Here is a 20,454-nt window from a genome sequence, read left to right as displayed (position 1 = left end):
TGATGGATGGATTTTTTTCAGTTTTGTACTGTAATTCATCCCATTACTGTCATTGTGCAGTTAACCCAAAAAGTAGTTGCCCGTCTTGTGCAAAACATTTCTTATTAGGATCCTATAACCAATATACTGTTTTTCATACAGTACTGTAATACTAGTGTAGTGGAAATTAGGTAAGTTAGTATGGAAGTAATTTATATTTATAGAGCGCTTTTCTAGACCAGGGTCACTAAGCGCTTAAACAATCAAAAAAAATAAAATTACTCAAAAAATATATACTAAAAAGATCAAGATAACACTGAAAACAACACAGGAGTCCCACAAAATCAGGGAAAAATAGGTGAATAATAATACTATTTTATTTTTCCCTCAAATTTTCCAAGCGTTTTGCATATACAGGTATGTATCAACATAGTTATACTTTTTAATGTTTTTAATTACAATGTTTGAAGGACATGAGACTAATTACGACAGATAACATGAAAATGAAGTGGAGACGTCTTATACCAGGCCAGTGTTGACGATCTTCAAACACTTACGGGGAGTCGAACAAAGTAAGATGGATGTTCACTCGAGGATCGGACGTACACACATAAAAGAGCGAACTTGATTTCCCTGCTGTGAAATGCAGCATCTCTCAGCGTGAACACGAGCACGTCAGCCCGGATGAGAGGAGAAGTTGGACATGTCTTACTTCAGAACAACAACCATTAAAAAGAATATATATTGATTTCAGAAAAAAAAAAAACATCGACCGAATTCTCTGACACACAATTACTGCTTTTACTGAACGTGCTGTGACGTCTGCTCTCCTTTCTCAGGCAAACCAGAGTCGTTCTCCGAATATTTCAGCCTTAACAGAACCACCGCGGAGCTCCTGCTTTTGAAGCCCATCGATAGAGAGCTCTACCACAGATTTGATCTGGTTATCAAGGTGAGAAACAGTGGAGTGCAGACTGCAGATTTAACTCGATTTTCTCTCCGCTGAGCGTTCGACTGCTGCTGCGATGAAAGTGGCCGGTCGTATGTCGGTACAATCATTTGATTCGTTTTTTCCTCTGTGAACAAATCATTTGAATTGTTGTGTTTCTTTCTGAACAAATACTTTGATTGTGTTTTGTTCTCTTTCAACAGTTAGTTTGATTTGTGTCTTTTGAACAAATATTTTGAAATCTTTATTTTTCCTATTTGAACTTTACAAACCTTTGATTGTTGAGTTTCTTTGCCTTTTTATACAGATATTTTAATTGTTATTTTCTTTTTTGAACAAACACTTTATGATCAAATTCTTTCATTTTCGTATTCCTTTGTGAACAAATACCTTCACTTGTGGCGTGTTTTCTTTCCTTTTTGAAAAAATACTTTAAATGTTTATTTTCTTTCTCAACAAATACCTGAAATGTTTGTGTTTTTTCCCTTTTGAACAAATACTTTTAATTGTTTTTCTTCCTTTAATACTTTTCTTTTTTCTTGTGAGCAAATACCTTACCTGAACAGTAGAAAAACAATTTTTGACATTGAAATGTTTTTTATGATCCTGTTTGAATGATGAAAGAATTATTGTAAAAGACATAAAAAAAAATATGCTGGATCGAATCTAAGTTGTTGTCTGTATATATTTGAAATATGCTGACATTTATCCATAGCTATCTATAATTGAAGCAATAACTTTCATTTTTCTTCTTTTTGGTTTACAAAGCAAAAGCTTAGTTAGAATACACATAATTACAATTGAAAATATTTAAACAATCCATTTGATTTCTCAGAAATAGAAAAATAATAGTTTGGTTACTTAAATACATTGAAACAAGCCAACATACATTTATGGTACAAGTAAAGGGACTGACCACGTTTCTGATAAAGCTCGCGGACATGTTGATATTTTCACGTCTTAAAAACGTTTTCAAGGACATTGAATGAATGATTTATACTGGAGAGCCAGAGTCACCTTCTAAAGCATCATTATTCTCTCCCTGCTTCAGGCAGAGCAGGACAATGGTCACCCTTTGCCAGCGTTTGCAAATCTCCAAATTGAAGTGCTCGATGAAAACAACCAGGCGCCGTACTTCCTGAAGCCCAGTTACCACGGCTACGTGAGTGAAGCTTCACCAGTGGGAACCACTTTGGCGGCCGACGCCAGACTCTCTGCACCTCTGGAAATCATAGCCCTGGATAATGACGTGGAGGAGGTGAGGAGACGGGAGGACACTCGCTGTCCTAGTACATGATAGCTGAATCAACTTTCTGACAGTTTGAGCTCACCATGTTACCAAAAAGGTGTCGTTGATGATCAATACATGTTTCCGTCCATTTGATTTGTAGCTCGCAGCCAACCAGACTCCCGTATGTATCGTCTGTGTTCGCTTGGTTTCCCCTTCTTTCAGCATCTGTCTCTGTTTATTTTAGAGGTGCATCAATAAGTACGAGAGACAGGGAAGTAGAGGTTTTGTTTTTCAATTTAAATGGTGAGTCAGTGAAGCGAATGGTAAATAATAAATAATGGGATGTGATTGATCGCTAATTCACAAGAATCTTTTTAAAGCCCTGTCAAAGATGGGATGTAGAAATCGATGCAAATGAAAAGGATAAAAGAACGAATGCATTGTGGATATGATGAGGATTTATTTATGTGTGGATACGAAACGGCATTTAAATGCAGAAAGAAAGCGAGGAACTGCAACATTTCTATAGGGGAAGGTTGTGATATAAACAAATTAGTGAAGCCTATTTTGAAACCCATTTTCCTTCTAATCAATCAACACAATTGCTCAAGGGCAGTAATAAGCTACACACAACTGACGTGTGCAGCATTTATTTAACAATTTCTTCTTTTTTTTTTCATTATAATACAAACAAGATAGTTAAAGCAAACTTCTCAGATGATGGCATTCTGTTCTGCCATAACTCTAGTATAAATATATTTTATATATATTATAAAATGGTGTTGAATTTATTTTATCTAGTGTTTTTTTAAGTCACTTCATTGACAAACTAAAGTATTTAAGTATGTTGTGCAGATGAGATTTCATTAAAGAGGCTGATGTAGTTTCATGAGACGGTGTCCTCATTTACAATGGCCTCTAGATGGCGCTCTCTACAAAATGATTATTTGCTCTAAAACACTTTAATGACTCCTCATCTGAGATCGCCACCTAAAGAACAACACAATTTCCTGAACCATAACAGCTGTTTCAAGAAACATATAAACCAAACGATTTACCAAAGTAGTGTTTAAACAACTAAAGAGAAAATACATAATTGAAATCTTTAATAAGCATGTTTAATTTTAAAATGCGAATACTTCAACCAAAATGATTTACGTTAAATTACGATATTGCTTTGAGGACGTCAATTTCCCAAAGTGGGAAGAATAAATTAATAATTATCATTATTCTTGTTATTACTAATAAAACACATAACAAACAAGAGGGAACACACAAATAAATAACAATCCAACTATGTCATTAGAATACGGAGAAAAAACATGAATAGAGGAAACAGCATGAATTAAAACATGTAGTTTAGAAAACAAACAAAAAAGAGAAATACAAAAAAATCCCAGCTGTCAACACAAGCATACAGCTCAATAGAAAGAAGAAGAAAAAGGAAAAGGGGAAAGCTCTTGTACAATGTCACACACATAATAAAACTAGAAAAAGGTCAAATGCGTCACGAACAGAAATACAAGTATATCACTGGGGATTGGAAGCAGGAATCTTTCGCCTTTGTCAGCTGGTGTTGATTGTAGATCAAGACAGAAATAGAAAAACTGATTTTTACTATCCTTCTCTGACTTTTTGAAGCTCAAATTGAACCTAATAACTCAAAGGGATGAACTTATTAAAATGTAGAAACAAAAAAAAAATGATATAGTCAAACTGATAGGGAAGTCAATCTTCTAGAAATGCTAATGAGGGGGAAAAAAAGAAAGAAATTCTGTCTTCCCTTTTTATGTCATGTTTTCTTGATTTCCATCTGAAGTGTGTGGAGTGTCTCTCCTCTCAACCAATCCTGTCTCATCATGTAAAAACTTACACTGGCTCATCAATAATGTAGCAGGCGTAGATCACCTGAAATTGGAAAAAAAAAAAACCTGCGAGGTTAGAAGTAGCCAGAGGCAGCGTAATGGATTTAGTGGTGCAAATAGTCCATTATTGATTTATGTAGGAGTTATTTTTAAAAAATGCTGAACCTTGAGATTCCCACTGAATTTATTGAGAACAAAGATGATTACACCTTAATTGCATTTAGCCTTCGTCCATCACTCTTGCAGGATTTATTCCTCGGTGACTGCCACTGTCTGTTCCTGCCTATCGTGTGTTTATTTATGACTTAATATCTAATGCCCGCTACAACGCTGATCTTATTAACACTTTCCCTCACCCTGCTGAGCCGGCCTTATCTAAAAGGAGAGCACACACAAACGCCCACGCAAATTACACAGAGTGTGAAAATGTCAGAGGACTTGGACATGGATAACCTCTCTGTCACACTTTTCCCCACACCTGGACAAGAAGAAAAAAAAAAATCCTCTTTGATTTCCTGTTAAACGCAACACAATATTGGCAGTAGGCACGTCAACAGAAGGCGTCTGAAAAGGCCACAGTGCGTGTTAAATTCTCTCTTGATTGCTCATTCGTTCCCGCCGTGTCATGTGACTTGGCAATTAATCAAGAGTCTAATCTGCGGCAACACTGGAGAGAACCCTCGGAGGCTGCTAAATAGCCAGGATCATGTTTTCCCTTCACGTGAATGTATCAGTGTTTTTCCCCACGTTATTAATGCTGAAGAGACAATTAATGCTTGGCTCTCATTATGCTTGGCCAAAAGGTTAGAATACATTATAACACTGTGATAATTGAGTGCGATACAAGCACCGTACAAGGATTGCGAGGTGGAATCGACCATAATAGAGTTGAATCTTTCCACCCCAGTACTTTTCCCGTAAGAAACAGAAATAGTTCAGTTCATTAGTGAGGTGGCCGCTGAAACAGTCAGAAAGAATTGAGCTGAAAGGAAATTCTCTGAGATCTACGGCTCAATATATCCTCACCAGTGGCTACAAGCTGGTGCAGTGACTGAAAGAAAAAGTACAAGTTGCCAAAAGGACTTTTCTCCGCAGGGTAACTCAACTCTGGAGTCGTATCTCACTGGTGGCGACGTTGCAATATCAGAACAGATCAGTCCGGCAACACGGAGACGAAATATTGCTTGTGCTATCACCAGAGTTGACATATCCTAGCAAGGTGACAACCAGAGAAGCTACAGCAATCCACAGTTTCTCTGGGACTTCTCCGCGTAGAGAAGTCGCTGTGATTTCTGTGCGTATCGACAGGAAAAGTCTGAATTGAGACGTCTCTGAGACCTGATAGAGACTTGAAAACATCTCCAACTTGAAAAAAATATATACGTCGTGGAGACGATACCGAGACCAGCGGAGACTTAAGTCGTCACCAGATCAACAAGGTCAGGGAAATGGGCCTTGCTGTTTTAGCTGAAACCTCATTGGTTCAACTGATCTGTTGAAACAAAAACCGGCACCACCACAGTTCTTTGAGGACCGGTTAGCCACTGCTGGAGTCCTCTGCTTGAGACAAGTGGGTTGAGGTGGCTTGGTCATCTGATCAGGATCCTACATGAATTTCTAGCGAGGTATTCAGAGAACGACCCGTCTGCGGTAGACCACTATGTCTCTCAGCTGGACTATGAACTTTTCGGGGCTCCCTGAGGTGAAGCACATGAAGCGGACAGTGAAAGGAGAATCATAGATACTGCCCCCCAGAACCAGACTCAGGGATAAGCGGTGAACGACAGACGGATTTCTATAATATAGATGAGATCTGTGAGTTCCAAAAAGGAGGGTCAACGGATCTCACGCTCAGATTATCAGATGACAAATGATGTCAGGTTTAAAAAGATAGGACACTCATATGAAGCATCAACAAGACTTCATTTTGACCTGATGCCGCACGAAAATGAGCAATATCCACAGACGGATTGATTCACTGTCTGCACCGAGATAAAGATTTCTCATTCTGGGTTGTTTTTTTTTAAGAAGCAAATTACAACTAACCTTTATCTCAGCACTTCTAAATAATCTTGATCGCTGTAATGCCTGCTTTCACTGAAGACAGAAACTAAAATTGAGATGAAAAAGTGAAGCAGCATATAAAACGAGAATGGTGAAATCGCAAGCGATGGAGTTTTGTCATTATAAAGGGTAAAGACTTGAGAGGAAAAAAATTGGATTTATGAAAGGTTGTTCCACTAAAGATGGCAACAAAGAAAATGTCTGTCCTTGCTAAATTAGAGAGCCAGTGTAATGGAACAGATGCTTTTATTCGGGAGACAATGGTTGGAGTGCAAACCTCCCAATTCTGCTCCACAGAAATGTGAAATATCTAGATTCTGGTGACAAATTAATACTATTCTGTATTTCTCAACAGACCAGAGATCCTCAGCTCCAGTTCTCCTTGGACAGTTATTCCAACGTGTTTGCCATGTCGGCTACTGGAGTCAAAAGATACCTAACGTTGGTGATACCTCTTGACAGAGAGACCCAGGACTCTTACACATTAAAGGTACGATGTTCTTTAAAACATTCTCTTTATTTTTGCATATTTGTATCAGTGCAGTGAGATTTTAATGAAGGTACATTCTTTTGTTGGGAAGGTTCCCTTGCATACTGGACATGTTGTTGGAAGTATGTACATACAGTATATGTTATTAAACATTATCTTATATCATCCAACACCCTGCGTCCTGTCCTGTCCCATGTAGAATTTGTCTTTTACCTTTTTTAAAAACTTTAATTTTTGAAATTAACTTGACCGGAATAGCGTCCTTAAAAAATAAAATAAAACATTACGTTATAATCAGGGGACCAGTACCGATCCCCGGCACTCGTGGACGACTGCGATAAAGAGGAACTTTCAAAGCCAACCAAATGGAAGTCAGTTCAGTCAATTATCTCTGGTGTGAACAAAATTACATCTACAACTATGGATTGAAAAGTCAATAATCAGTTGCAGCTATGCTCTGAACCATATTTTATAAATATATATATTAATACCAGATTTTGCTTAATGGGGCACCCGGGGAGAACTTGAGTATAACATTATGAATTTTCTTCTTTTTCCAAGTGGTCTTGAGATTATTTGATCAATCACAGATCTTGAGGCACCTATGGTTCTTTGAGGAGGCGGGCGGAAATGAGATTTGTGTGCTGCTTCTTGACTTTATCTATAGGTCTTTGAATTAGATTTCTCTTTAGTGTCTACATTCTCCCCCTTTCTTGACCCTGTGGGTCCCTACTCTCTGAAGTTTCCTTTCTTATTCACAATTTCAATGCCTGGTCCTCCTCCATATTTTGTAGCAATCATATTAAAAAGGAGCGTAGAGGTTTGACATAGACTTGCCACCCGCAGTGGACTGCTGCATTCTTTATGGTTCAGCATGGCCCCTCGTTCATGCTGCCCCAGCTCAGCAAGGTCACATTGCGCTTACAGCAGTGACTGTTTAAAGACGGAGAGCGTAAGTTTGAAATATTGATTGAAAGCAGGGGGTGTTTCTGTAATCACGGCTATAGTTTTAACAAGCAGAGACCGAGCGTGGAAACTGAAAACGCTGCCAACGATGTGGAAGTGAAGCAACACGTGGGAAGATAAACATTTGCAGGATAAACATTTGAAATCGCAAGTGATTGCTTCTACTGGGTATTTGCAATTTGAAGTCAGAATCAACCCACTTTTATAGTAGGAAGCCAATATTCTGTTTAATATTTGCATTTGTTTAGGTTCAAAGCAACACCTACTATGTTATTTTGTCAATTTATTTATTTGATTTATTGGGACACCATTTCAAAAAAAGATAAGGAATCAAAAGATTCTGCTTTATACAAGATGGCAGAGTATTTTTTTTGGTTTGCTTTACAAATTTTTTTAATTGTTGAGTCTGATCACCAGGTCAGCACCGTTGGGTGTTAAAGGATGCAGCATGTTGTGCAGTATTTTCCCTCTTATATGTCTTTATGAACTTCATTTTTGAGTTATCACTGACCTGGGGTCAGTCAACATTACTTCAACTTGCTTCAGTAATAATATCCTGTTTACCCTTTTTGCAGATGTGTGATCTTCATGTTATCTCAGGGTCAAGGTGACCCCAGGGCCTCCGGGTCAAGGTGAACTGGCTTCCATAAATACATATGCACTGGTGGAGTTCGTTCACCTTGACCCAGAGATAAAAGGCATACCATAACCTTGACCCATAGATATCATAAGGTCTATTGATTGAGGTTTGTTATCCATTTTTAAAATACTGAAATATATATCTTAACCAAAAACAAAAAGAACATTCAGAAAATGAGATTATGTAACCACTACCACTTTGATTAGGAAAAAAATAATTTGAGAGGAAAACAATTAGTGTTGAGTTTTCCTCTAAAAATCTTTCTTTCTATTTTTTATGAAGCTGGTTTTAAAAAACAGCCACTGAACATGAACATAAGAATAGATGATTAGATTTAAATTATGCTCAGACCGTATCATTTCCATCTTGCCTTTTTTTTTCAATAAACCCCCTGGCGCATTGTTTTTGTTATTTGTTTGCATTCACTCTACATTTGTTTTGAAATGATCTACTACGTTCTAATGCGCTTTGCTCTTCCCTCCAGCTGCAAGCGTCAGACGGCGTCCAGCTGAGCGAGCCGGTGACTGTGACTGTAACAGTTCTGGATGCCAACGACAACACTCCAACGTTCGCAAACGTCTCATATCACGTCAACTTGTACACCGACATGCTGCCTGGAGACACTGTTTTACAGGTAATGCTTGTTCAATTTTGTTATACATCTTTCTGGATCAAAGACTTGACGTGTGATTATGTTTTTTTTCTTTCTCGTTGGCAGCTCTCCGCTGTTGACACCGACGAAGGTCCAAATGGTCAGGTGACCTATCGTATCTTAGCCGGCGATCAAGGACAGTTCAACATTGAAAAAAGGTAAAATATGATTTTGCTATTTTTTGCATTCAAGATGCTGAAGAGTCTATAATGACACTTTATACAGAATGTAAGCAATGTCACGGACGACACACGTTAATATATATTTTATTGTCCTTAATTTAAATGTTTTTAGTCTTTGAAATAAGATTGATCGGAATGAGTTCAAAGCAGATGCCAGTAAGATTCTGAAACTCCAAATGAATTGCTCGTTTCCAGTTACAGATCTTCAATTCTTTTGTGGATCCAGATGGTAATTTAAAACCCGACTAAAATGTAATTATCTGTTCCTTGTCCCTCTGTTAAGTTTAATTATACTCATATTCATTTAGTTTTTCTACCCTACAGATGTGGAAACATATTGTGTGTCTATGCTTTTGATAGACAATATAGATAGAATATGTCTCATCATGACACCCTTAGGTATTTGGATGTTTTCTGGTGGATCGATGTGGACACAGAAAAGTGAGCCCTGGTCGCTACCATCATATGGACATACATTTCTGCCTGTAACTCCAAAGAGACATGGGTTACTCTCAAACATATCCCACCCCATAGTTCCCATGAAATTAGATTTATGGGTGAAGTATAACTTTAAGATGGGTTGTGGATTCCAGCGACATAAGATTGGCTCAGGAGAAAATATGGGATGGTCATCCTTTCAAGAAGATTTGAAAAGAAGTGAAGGTTGAAGTTAAAAAAGCGACAGGATTTGGAGATGATCTGTGAAAGAGGGTGATTCAAAATTAAGACCAGGTTTTCATCTTCACGAAAATTCTGACATTTTTACTTAACATTCTTGACCGTTGTACTTTGTAATAAATGCTTCTCAACCAGGTACTAATAACTGTTTTGATGTGCAAATAAATACTTTTTTACACAGCAGAGAGTTCAGAAAAGACGTAACAAGTTTAGAGATTTATAACATCTTCATAAAAAAAGAGCATAGCTCAAATACCTCTGACTTGTGCATCATGACGGTGTTTGTTTTCCCAACAGTTCCGGGGTGATAACTGTGGCACCAGGTGTAGAGCTCTCTGTGGGGCGGCACTACGCTTTGACGGTGGAAGCTGTTGACAACGGATCGGAATCCACCCGCAGGTAGAGTGAAATCGACTTTACATTTTGGACTTTTCAAGTTTTCTTCTCAGTTCCTCCTCCTGCTTTCTGGTCTGCATGAACTTCTTTTATGGTGAATAAATGTCATTCTTCTAAAGAAATGACACTTGTAAATGGAAATGAACAGATTGAGAGAAGATTTGGAAAATCATGCTCGAACGTTTTTCCTCCAAATTCACCGAATAAATTCTTTAAACCTTGACTTTGATGAATTGAAAACCTGTTCTCATCGTTTTATTCCTTCTTCTCTCTTTTTTGCTGTCAAACAAATCAAAATGAACCTGAACTTTAAGGAGTGTTTTATTTATTTATTTTCAAATTATTGTTTCGAGCAGTGGCTTTTTGTTTGTTAGAGTCAAGTTAAATTGAGACAATTTATTTCCAGGCGTTTGTATGTCGATGTGCAATTTGTGAGAGCGTGGCGGTAAATCTCTAGTCGAGCTCTTAACTCCTGACGCTGTAGTCAAGCCATTTAACCAAGATTGGTGGGTTCAATAAATAACACATGAGCCTCTATTGGACGTTAAGTGGAATAACATAATGATGAAGAATCCTGCTTTTTGTTCACACTTTAAAATCCGGGGGGAAAAGATTGGATAAGCAGGTGATGAAGGGGCTGATTGGAATTACAAATCAAGGTAAACAAGACGTGTGCCAGGAGGATGTTTTACACAAATATTTTAGTCCCCTAAACAGGTTGTAGGAATTACTCTAGCGTCAAAAGCTTGACTAAAAAAGATGCATGTCTCATCGACAGAAAAGTATTAATTACTATCCTAAGAAAATTGGATAGTCTTAAATCAGTTTTGTTTCATTAAAACATAAAAAGGACTTACTATTCAAAAGCTTGAAGGATATCATGCAACAATGGTTAAAGTAGACGGATCAGCCTGACTTCTTTTGTTCTGAAAAAGAGACGCCTACAAAGAGAAAACGGCTAGAATAATGGCCCGTGTCAAGTCATTAACTCATCCAGCTTCTTAATGCTGAAGCTTAACCCTCAAATTGGAAGCGATCAAGTGGAGGTTAAAGCTCATTGGCCACTTAAAAAGGCAGACAGAGATTATTTTCAACTCACCTCTTAATGACTACTTGAAGAGATGACAAAACAAACTAAATTAATGAAAGAGTCGGCAGTGATTCAGTTTCTCGAGATCAGATCTGCCGCCGTGTCACAGATCTTTCTTCTGCCAGGGTTTCAGAGCGCTTTGCTTACATCCTGCAGTGAGCTTGGCTTTCATTCCCCCCCCTGTCGTTCTCCTTCTGCCCTTTTTAACAATTCTGCCGCCACGACCAGCTGTATCCACAAGTGTTCACAACTGCACAACATTAGATTCATCTCTTGCTGTAGAGCTAAGAAAATACCTTTAATGTAATAAAGGGATTCATCTATTTTTTAGAATACTTCGATCATTTAAAAAAGCAGCAAAAAAGCCTCTTATTGTTGGCCAGATAATGCTGGAATTGCCAACGGAGAATGGTCAATGCCGGATTGAATCTGCTACCAGGTTGTCAGCAGGTTATTAAATCAGCTGTTGCCTAACATAAATAACTGTTTACAAAGGACAGTTTAGGTGTTTAGTGAATGAAATGACGAAAAAAACATAATTCCAACAGGTTCTCTGAGAATTAATGTTAAAAAATAAAAACTAGTTGTATTTATATAAATGTATCACTATCTCATTATCTTATATTTGTATATATATGATATATATATATATATATATATATATATGTCTATAATATATGTCTTTTTCACAGAATAAAAATTTACTATGGATTACAGAGTTTCAGATGAGTCCATACTGTCTTGCCTTTAGAAGTTGAATGATTGTATTTTGTGATATTGATCATGGGTTTTAAAATAATTTTCATCTTGAAACTTGCCTCTCTCTGCATTAATGGGAAGAGAATTTGTTCATCCTCAATTCTGGTCTTGTCAGCCAGCACGTCGTAAAGCCTACCAAGCTGGCCTGAGCGCCTTGATTTTTCCATCCACTCATCTTGAAAGTTGACCAGAAATGGTCATGACTTTGTGTCTTAAAAAAAACTCTTTATGTTAAACTACAGAATGAAAGTGACACCTTCTGCATTAATACAGAGTTTTTCTTATCTGTATTGCACTTTATCCTTTATCACGGGAGTATTTGTACCGATTCATCCAATAGATTATCGTGTATCTGTTTTAAAAATGTGTCATACTGTTACATTATTCCATCAATTAGAAAACCATTAGCCTTAATCTATGTAACGTGTTGGTCCACTCGCTGAGTCAGCCTGTTATATGTAATATATATTTTATATAAGATGTATAATTCATGTGTCGTTGTGGGAGACAGAAAAAGGGGGGGAAATTCAATATCCTTGAAGTGAAATAAACATGAATAAGAGTCGCCTGTATTATTTGTCTGAACTGATAATCAAACTCTGGTTGTTCTATATGGAAAGTACCGTAAGGACAGTCTGACAGTCACAATTACTATCATCTCTTAAAAACATTTCACCACGCAGTTCCATGGAAATACAAAGATAGACGCAAACCGATTTACTTTTTAATTCTTTCTTTTTTTCGGTCAGACTGGCGCAGCATGCAATTTAGATGTTACCGTAAAAAGTTACCTGTCAGGGATTTGACAGACTGAAATGGCTTAAAGGGCTTAATTTAGAGGGCAAAATGTTCTCTGCCCCATTATTGTCAGATTCCCTTTGAAAACACGACACCACCTCTGAAATTATGACATTTCGCCGTTGGAAAGAAAACTCCTCAACGATGGTGACTGGAAATCTGGTCTGTGAAGTCTACTGAGTTTGAATTAGAATCAGGGGTTTTAAAAATTCAAAAAACAGAAAAATGACAGCATGTTTTCAACTGGCATTATGAAATGAATATGCATAATATGAGTTTCAAATGTCAGTTGAAAACCTGCTGTTCTGCTGCTTTCTCCATCCTGAGATGAAAATTAGCCGCAATTTCTGTTGATGAGACAAAGTTGGACGGTGTTCTGTATTACCATCTGGATCTGCAAATATTTTGGATATAAGGATTGAATTATTTTCAGGGGCCAGTAAAGATGAAAATCTTCTCAATTATAAATGGCTTTCAACAGCTTCTCTATTCAATCCAAAAATCGTTTTTTAAACAGGGGCGCCCCCTAACCAGGAGGAATCCGCCCATCAATAGCTTCTGCTTGCTGTCCCGCTTAGCTAATTTCTATTTGACTAATAATTAAAGCTAAAAACACTGTATAATTATGAAGATGGGTAAAAGATAGTATGTGCAGCGATAATATTGATTGAGGACACTCCTTTATGATTGCTTTCCTAGTTTTAACTCTATTGGAGTCTAACTTCTGAGTCACAACAAATGACATCTGAGATTCAAACGGCATCGACCGTGTCGTGGAGAGTTTCGGTGAAGACCTTTAGCTTCCAATTTAAAAACATGGTGCAAACATGGTTTGTTATCAACGGCCACGATCATTCACAGCATCACCTCAGACGAATGAGAATTAAATAAACTCCTACTTTTTTCTTGAGAAAACCACCTCGGCCATAATAGATAGATTCCACTGAAGACCTTTTGAGAACATGTTGTTGCTGCCAGAGAGAGCCGACTGAGTGGTTAAGGAAGTGTTCTTTTTTTAGTCTCCAATGAAACAACTGTTGAAAGACATGAAAAAGAAAAGGAAAGGAAAATAAATCATTGATACTGTATGTATTGACTTCATGCGTCTGGTCAAAACAATAACCGATGTTGCCATTTTCTCATGTGATTTAAAGGAATTGAAGGAAGGGATGGCAGGTTGTTGTTTTTTTTAAATTGAACTACAATATTTAGTAGAACCGCTTGCACAGCAGCTGTCTTTTTAAAATATGTAGCAGTCAAGAGGCACAGAATCCTAACAGTGAGGCCGATACTGCAGATTCCTCGAAAATATTCAAACTATGAGCATGTCATTTGAGGTCCGGTCTTTTCATCGTTTTGTTTTCAAAATGTGATCCATTTTGAAATGGATTAAAAACACTGCTTCAGTGGCATTTTGGTTAAATATTTAAATGTAAAATAGGTTTAAATAAAGAGAGGGGTTGCATCTGAAACCACAAAAGGATCACCACACACTGAGGACAAACTAAGTCACGTTTGCCTGATTCAAAAACTGCCCCTTCCTTGGGTGGAAACCGGATAACTTTTATATTGAAATACTGCAGGGACATTGATGTATTTGTAGTATTGTCCGAGTACTTGAGTGTGGCATTCGAATATGTACAGACAGACACATGACTCTTGAATTCATTACTGCTTTTATTTGTTTTGAAACCAAAAGTCCACACATCAGCTTTAAAAACTGCTATATCCTCTTGTCCTCAGTCATTGCTGAGATCTTGGGCGGATCAGCCTTAAGTAAAGTAAAATGAGAGCCTTAAATAAAGAGAGGGGTTCTGTCTGAAACCACCAAATAATTATCACACACTCAGGGGTGGGCAACACAACACCAGTTTGTCACAGAGCATACAAAAACAGGTCATACCATGGGAGCTATCGCTAACCACTACGCCATGGTGTGTCCTTTAAAAGGGTATAATTAGGAAAAAAATTATAATGGATGCAATTTGTTCTTCAATTACTTCCCCTTTAGAACAGAAAGTCGGAGATTGTTGTTACTCAGGTGGTTATTCATCTGTATCTTCCTTCGATATTTGGAAAAATATCTTCATGATGTAATAAAACATAAATGGAACACGCTCTTGTTCATCTGATTATTCATTAACTTACACAGCATGTGATTGGAGGACACCAGATGAACAATGTTTCTAGTTCATTCATTAATGTCGACACACACATGCAAAGGGAGACTAGTTTCAGCTGTCAGTGGTTCACAATGGAGATATTTCTCTCCCTTGATTGATTGACCAAATCCTCCCCTAATCATGTTAATTCAACCTTCCAAAACACGTTGGAGGAAATTACTACAGGAGCCTCGGAGAGGGTTGATTTGTACGCTCACTATTCAATCATAGATCTCATGGTTCCACCCTTCCCTCTGAACCATCGACCTGAAAGATATAAAAAGATAAACATTGATAATTTGTGAACTAAGTGTAATTGTTAGCTAGATCTGATTTGCGTAGATTTTGAAGACTTTGATACAGGTATTTAATATCTTTGTCACTAGAAGCATTTAATTTTTATTGTAATTCCACGAACAATGAATTGGACACAATGTGATACTGTGGCCATCTTGCGGAACAGCTGTCATGTCCCATAGTTGTGCAGGTGCTGAAGACACTAAGAAGCTGTGGAAGGTTGACAGGATCGGGCTGACACTCCTCACTCTAACAAGGTTGAATAGCTGCTGGTGATCCATCCTGACCAGGCAGGACTTGTTGATGCTCCATGTTAGACCAAGAAATGTGCAACTGTTCCTCCTCCGACTTCTGTCCTCAATCATTCACTTTATTGCTTTACATTGATGCAAGTTATTTGATGCACCAATACTTATGTCTTTATAAAGACTTGCCGTTGTCGTCGTCGTCGTCGCTGCCGCTGTATCCGTCGTCGTTGCCGTCTGAATGTATCCCACCACTGTATTGTCATCCCAAAATTTAGAAGCTTGAGTTCCTTGCAAATCGGTCGTATGTCAGCAGGGTCAACAGGATGGGTCTCAGGACAGAGCCCTGAGGACACCCATTGGACAGTTTGAAACGGATGTTTTAGACAGGAAGATGAGTATCCAGTTGCAGAGGCATTCAAGCCAAGTGCTCTAGGGGAGGGGTGTCAAACTGGTCCAGAAAAGGCCGGAAGCTTTATTCTTCCAGTCAAGCACACATGAATCAAGTGTCAGCTGAAACAAGCAGCACTTGACTGAAAATCAACCGATTACTGTCTTCAGAAACCTGATTGATTCAACTATATGTACTTGACTGGTTGGATCCCAAACCCCCCCTATCTCTGTCCTCTTCTGGACCAGTTTGACACCCCTGCCCTAGGGTGTTCGATGGTGTTGACCAATCGACCTTGGAAGACAATACCACTGATAAATCTCTTGTGCAACAAGTGAAAATCACAGATCAGTTGATTATCTTTTTTAATATTCTAGATTTGGGGAATATTTTTATAAAACAAGAAACAAAAAATGAAATATAATAAGATGGTTATTTTATTAAAATATTTTTTTGACCTATTTTCCCTTGGTGTCACGTTGGTGACCCCTGGTCGACTTAAGTTCTTTAATGCACTGATAATTAATAAAAAACATCAAACCAGGATAATAACACAGCCTTGAATAAGTATATTCAAATGTATGTTATTTTGTGTGGGCTGAGAGTATGCTTTTGTTTCTTTAAAGCAGTTTTTTGGTCAAATTATTCAAAGGCAACATTCATAATGACGCTTTTTTTTCATCTAGAACATTTGTTTCAAACCAACGCACATAAAGCCACAATAACAAATACAGTCGTGTCCCCAACTAAACAACAATCAACTTTACTAGAGTTATTTTAGCTGCAAATCATCTCCATGGTTATTTCAAATAACATGATTTCTCCTGCTTCAGCCACTGACTGAAAGTCATTTTTCCTCCATATTTTCTTTTCATGACAAATTTTCCATCTTTCATACCATCTTTCTTTCTCCTTCACTTTAATGAATATTTCCAAATAAATAGATGACTTTTCAATAGGGCAAGATAAGGTAGTGTTTTTGCATGAATGCATGAAACTGTTAATTTATTTCACCATGTTTTCCACAAATTATTCAAGTTCATGCTGATTTGAGTTCATATGGCAAAAAAACATTGAAATAAAAGCAAACTTCATTATTGGATTTTGGGTACACAATGCGATTATTCATATTCAATCAGGGAAACCATGCAATTAATCAATATTGCATTTTTATTTCTTGCACAACCCTACTTGAACATGCATTTTCAAGAAAAAGCCAGTGAAGTGCAAAATGTGAATAACTTTTGAAGGCCATATTGTGGCACGTAACATTTGTTGTGAGTCATTTTTTATGCATCTGAAGCTCTACTGGGTGGAATATATTATCACAGCAAGCCTCATGTTTGACACATACACACAAGAAGCACTGTTGGAAAACTTTACCTCATTGTACACTTTCTTAGTGTTGCCTCGGGGACAACGACAACCTCCGCCACTGCATATGTATTTGTGGAGGCCAGTGGGTCACCTTGACCCAGAGGCATCACAAGGGTTAAATGATTAGTTCATTTGATTAGTTCTCCCGAAGTTCAAACTTTCATTTTCTACTCACCCTGTTTTTGTGTTATTTGTGGCGGGAATTTGGACATCTATGGCCAGTTGCGTTGGGCATACATTTTATTCAAGAGGGGGAGAAACTGGTAAGTCCTTCTAACATATTATTAATTGTTATATTTGTATATAATATTTATTTTTATCCTCAAGTATCATCTGATCATTGTTGTTCTACTCATAACTTGCATATTACCGAACCGTGAATTAATATTTTCCTAGGTTTAGCTTGATAGCATCACTAGCATGTTAGCTAAAATATCTCATTATTATAGCTACTTGCCTTCATTCTTTTGTTCCACTGAACAGGGATGAGTTGTGGCACATTTTGACAACAAAAAAAAAAAGTTCCTCTGAATGATCACAGTTGACCATCGAAATCAGAAACAGAAGCACCAAAAAAATATGTTGATTATTTGACTTGAATAATATAGAGTTCCAAAAGCGACACAATTTGTGGTAATAATAACATTACATTTTTATTCACAAGGCCAAATCCTGTGTACTTGGATGGGGAGTCAGAATCCGGTATTGCAAAGAGAAGATTTTCAAGGCCACCAGCTATTTATTTTCCAGGTAGTGAATTCAACTGCTACGCTCAATTTCAAGTATCAATGCATTTATTTCTACCTACTTTCTCCTACCTACTTACCTCGGTTCCAACCCCTGATTCAAGTACATTACACAATTAATATAATTTAAAAGAATTTACAGTTTTTATGTCTAGCCTCTGGAAACTGCTCAGACACTGCTCAGCACTTTGGCCAGCATTATAATGGTTAATGAACCACTTCACTTCTTAGGTGTGTTGTCCCACAACAAGGTATGTTGTGCAGGAAAGAGCTGGATTATGCAAGGCAAGTATCATTTTCTCATCCACTTTATAACAATTAAGTATTAACAATTATTCAGTTGAAAATAATTAAACAAGTACATCATTTTAGAATGGGACAGTCTTATCTAACTAATGGAACAGCCCTTTGACATTTTTCAGCGGCATGACTGGACACTGACCAGTCCAGGAGTGGCTCCGCTATGCACCTGATAGGAGAGGCGGAGTTGCAAGTCCAAGGATGGAAAAGAGCTATGAGTGAAAATTGTTTAAGTTACATAAGTTGTTCAATAAATGATCTTATGTTCCATAAATGTGAAAAACATTAAGATATCACAATGTGTTAATATGGTAATTTAGAATTATTTGTCTAAATACTTAATAAAAAAACGAATAATGGACTTTTCATTTTTTCATTATACCATTCTGTAAAACAGCTGTTACGTTTGTGTGTATTTTGTTGTAATATTTTAGGATTGCTCCAAACTTGTCTGTTAGGCAGATGGTAGTGAGATCACTTAGTTGTTATTGACTAGTTTGGCTTCCTGCTTGTTTAATTCTAACTTGAATTGTGTAAAAAATATATTTAATAAGGAATATGAAAAGCACACTGAGGATGGATGAAAATGTAAAAATGGCCTTTATATAATGACATGTGTTATTGATAGAATTGGTTATGAATCCAATGTTGTTTCACTGTTGATAATAACATAGTTGAAACAACATTGATTCAATGTCATAATTGATTGAAAACCTAACATTGTTTCAATGATAATCATAGCAATGATCAGATATCAACGTTGATTCAATGTAATATGCAATCTGGGTTGACACTTAAATTAATAATAATAATAAATAAAGACTTGTTTAAGTTTGATGTAGCAGACTCAAACTAGCTAATCTTGTGCACTAGAACTTACAATGTGTTTCAACAAGGAAAGACTTCAGGCAGGAACTGAGGTACTCATATAACTTCCACAACAAACAAGCTTTAAATATACGTACTTACTTAATTTTTTTCCAAACAATTACTAATGTCGAGGTTCCAATACAAGATGGACGAAACGGACGAGCAGTACAGATGTATTTGGATGTTTTTTAGTGAGTTATTTTGGACGAAGATGAAGACGAACTGAGCTCCAGTTGCTACATTAAAATGAACATTTTTGCCTTTAATTATAAAAAGGGTCTGACTTCTGAATGTTATCCCAACTCTAAATTGAAATGAGGGCGAGTAGAAAATGAGTGGGTGAACTAACCCTTTTAGAGTAAACTAAACTGCGGTAAAATGTCTTCAGCTGGGTTCAATGATGTTCAGAAATGTAGCTAAGACTGAGGATTTCACCTATTCATTGCATGATTGAAAGAAAAGACTGATAAATGTTGGTCGTTTGAGGGAAACATGAAATAAGGCAGTCGTGGAAGAACTGCTTTCTACATGATTCAATATGATCAATCGGCCAAATGGCCACGAGGAGAGGCCAAGTAATGCATGTTGACCACAGATGTCCAGTAGCCTCCATGGACCCACCAAATGACATTATCGTCGATTTAATGTACTTTGGTTTGTGTACCGTCCGAGATGAAAGCTGCTCTGACAGTCACGACGTTAGATTCAGTCCAACGGCACGTTTAATTGTCTGCGATCTTGAAACACAAACGTGTATTCTTTTGTCACAACTAACTTAGATCTGTATTAACATGATAGAATGTACTTTTTATTGCCGAAATGGAGACAGATTGCTCTCAGAAACAATATTTGTCAGTCATCATGGAAGCCCGGCTCCAGCTCTGCGGCGGCTAAATCAATAGAGAATGTGAGTCGCTGCAGATCGAGGCGCTTTCACTGATTGGCTCACAAATGGACCCTACATTTCCCCAGACGCAGTTTATGTCTGCCGAATACACAACCCACAGTCCGAATCCATATCTGTCTCTGCTACCTGACTTGTTATAGGTCAAGACCCCAGATAAACCAAATATCCCGCACAGGGCGAGCACTAACAAGGCAAAACAAAGGAACTTTTTAAAACGTTTTAATACGAGATTTTCCCTGTTTTTTTTTTAAATACACATCTTTAATCAATGGAACCTATTAAAGATAATTGTTTCTCTTGGAATCGTCGAGTGATAATTTTGTTGACAATTTTCAGGCACTTACTGTTGTGCGAGTTGACTTGTGCGAGTCTCGGCAGCAATCAATGTGTATTATATATTAAACATGCTCCAAATGCATC

The 20,454-nt window shown here is 37.4% G+C and overlaps 1 protein-coding gene across 1 annotated transcript in view; it reads left to right on the top strand.

Annotated features, from left to right (window-relative positions):
• Positions 1-20,454, top strand: part of pcdh15b (protocadherin-related 15b) — a 158,388-nt gene that overhangs the window by 76,606 nt on the left and 61,328 nt on the right. Inside the window, exons 11-16 of the mRNA XM_087794099.1 lie at positions 819-931; positions 1,980-2,186; positions 6,444-6,578; positions 8,669-8,818; positions 8,903-8,994; positions 9,994-10,095. Coding sequence (XP_087650225.1) covers positions 819-931; positions 1,980-2,186; positions 6,444-6,578; positions 8,669-8,818; positions 8,903-8,994; positions 9,994-10,095 — 799 coding nt within the window. The remainder of the gene's footprint in view (positions 1-818; positions 932-1,979; positions 2,187-6,443; positions 6,579-8,668; positions 8,819-8,902; positions 8,995-9,993; positions 10,096-20,454) is intronic.

The sequence above is a fragment of the Callionymus lyra genome, chromosome 6 (assembly GCF_982586985.1).
Source record: "Callionymus lyra chromosome 6, fCalLyr1.hap1.1, whole genome shotgun sequence".
NCBI classification, from domain to species: Eukaryota; Metazoa; Chordata; class Actinopteri; order Syngnathiformes; family Callionymidae; genus Callionymus; species Callionymus lyra.
Note: the sequence above shows the minus strand (reverse complement) of the source record. Positions and strands in the feature narration are given on the sequence as shown.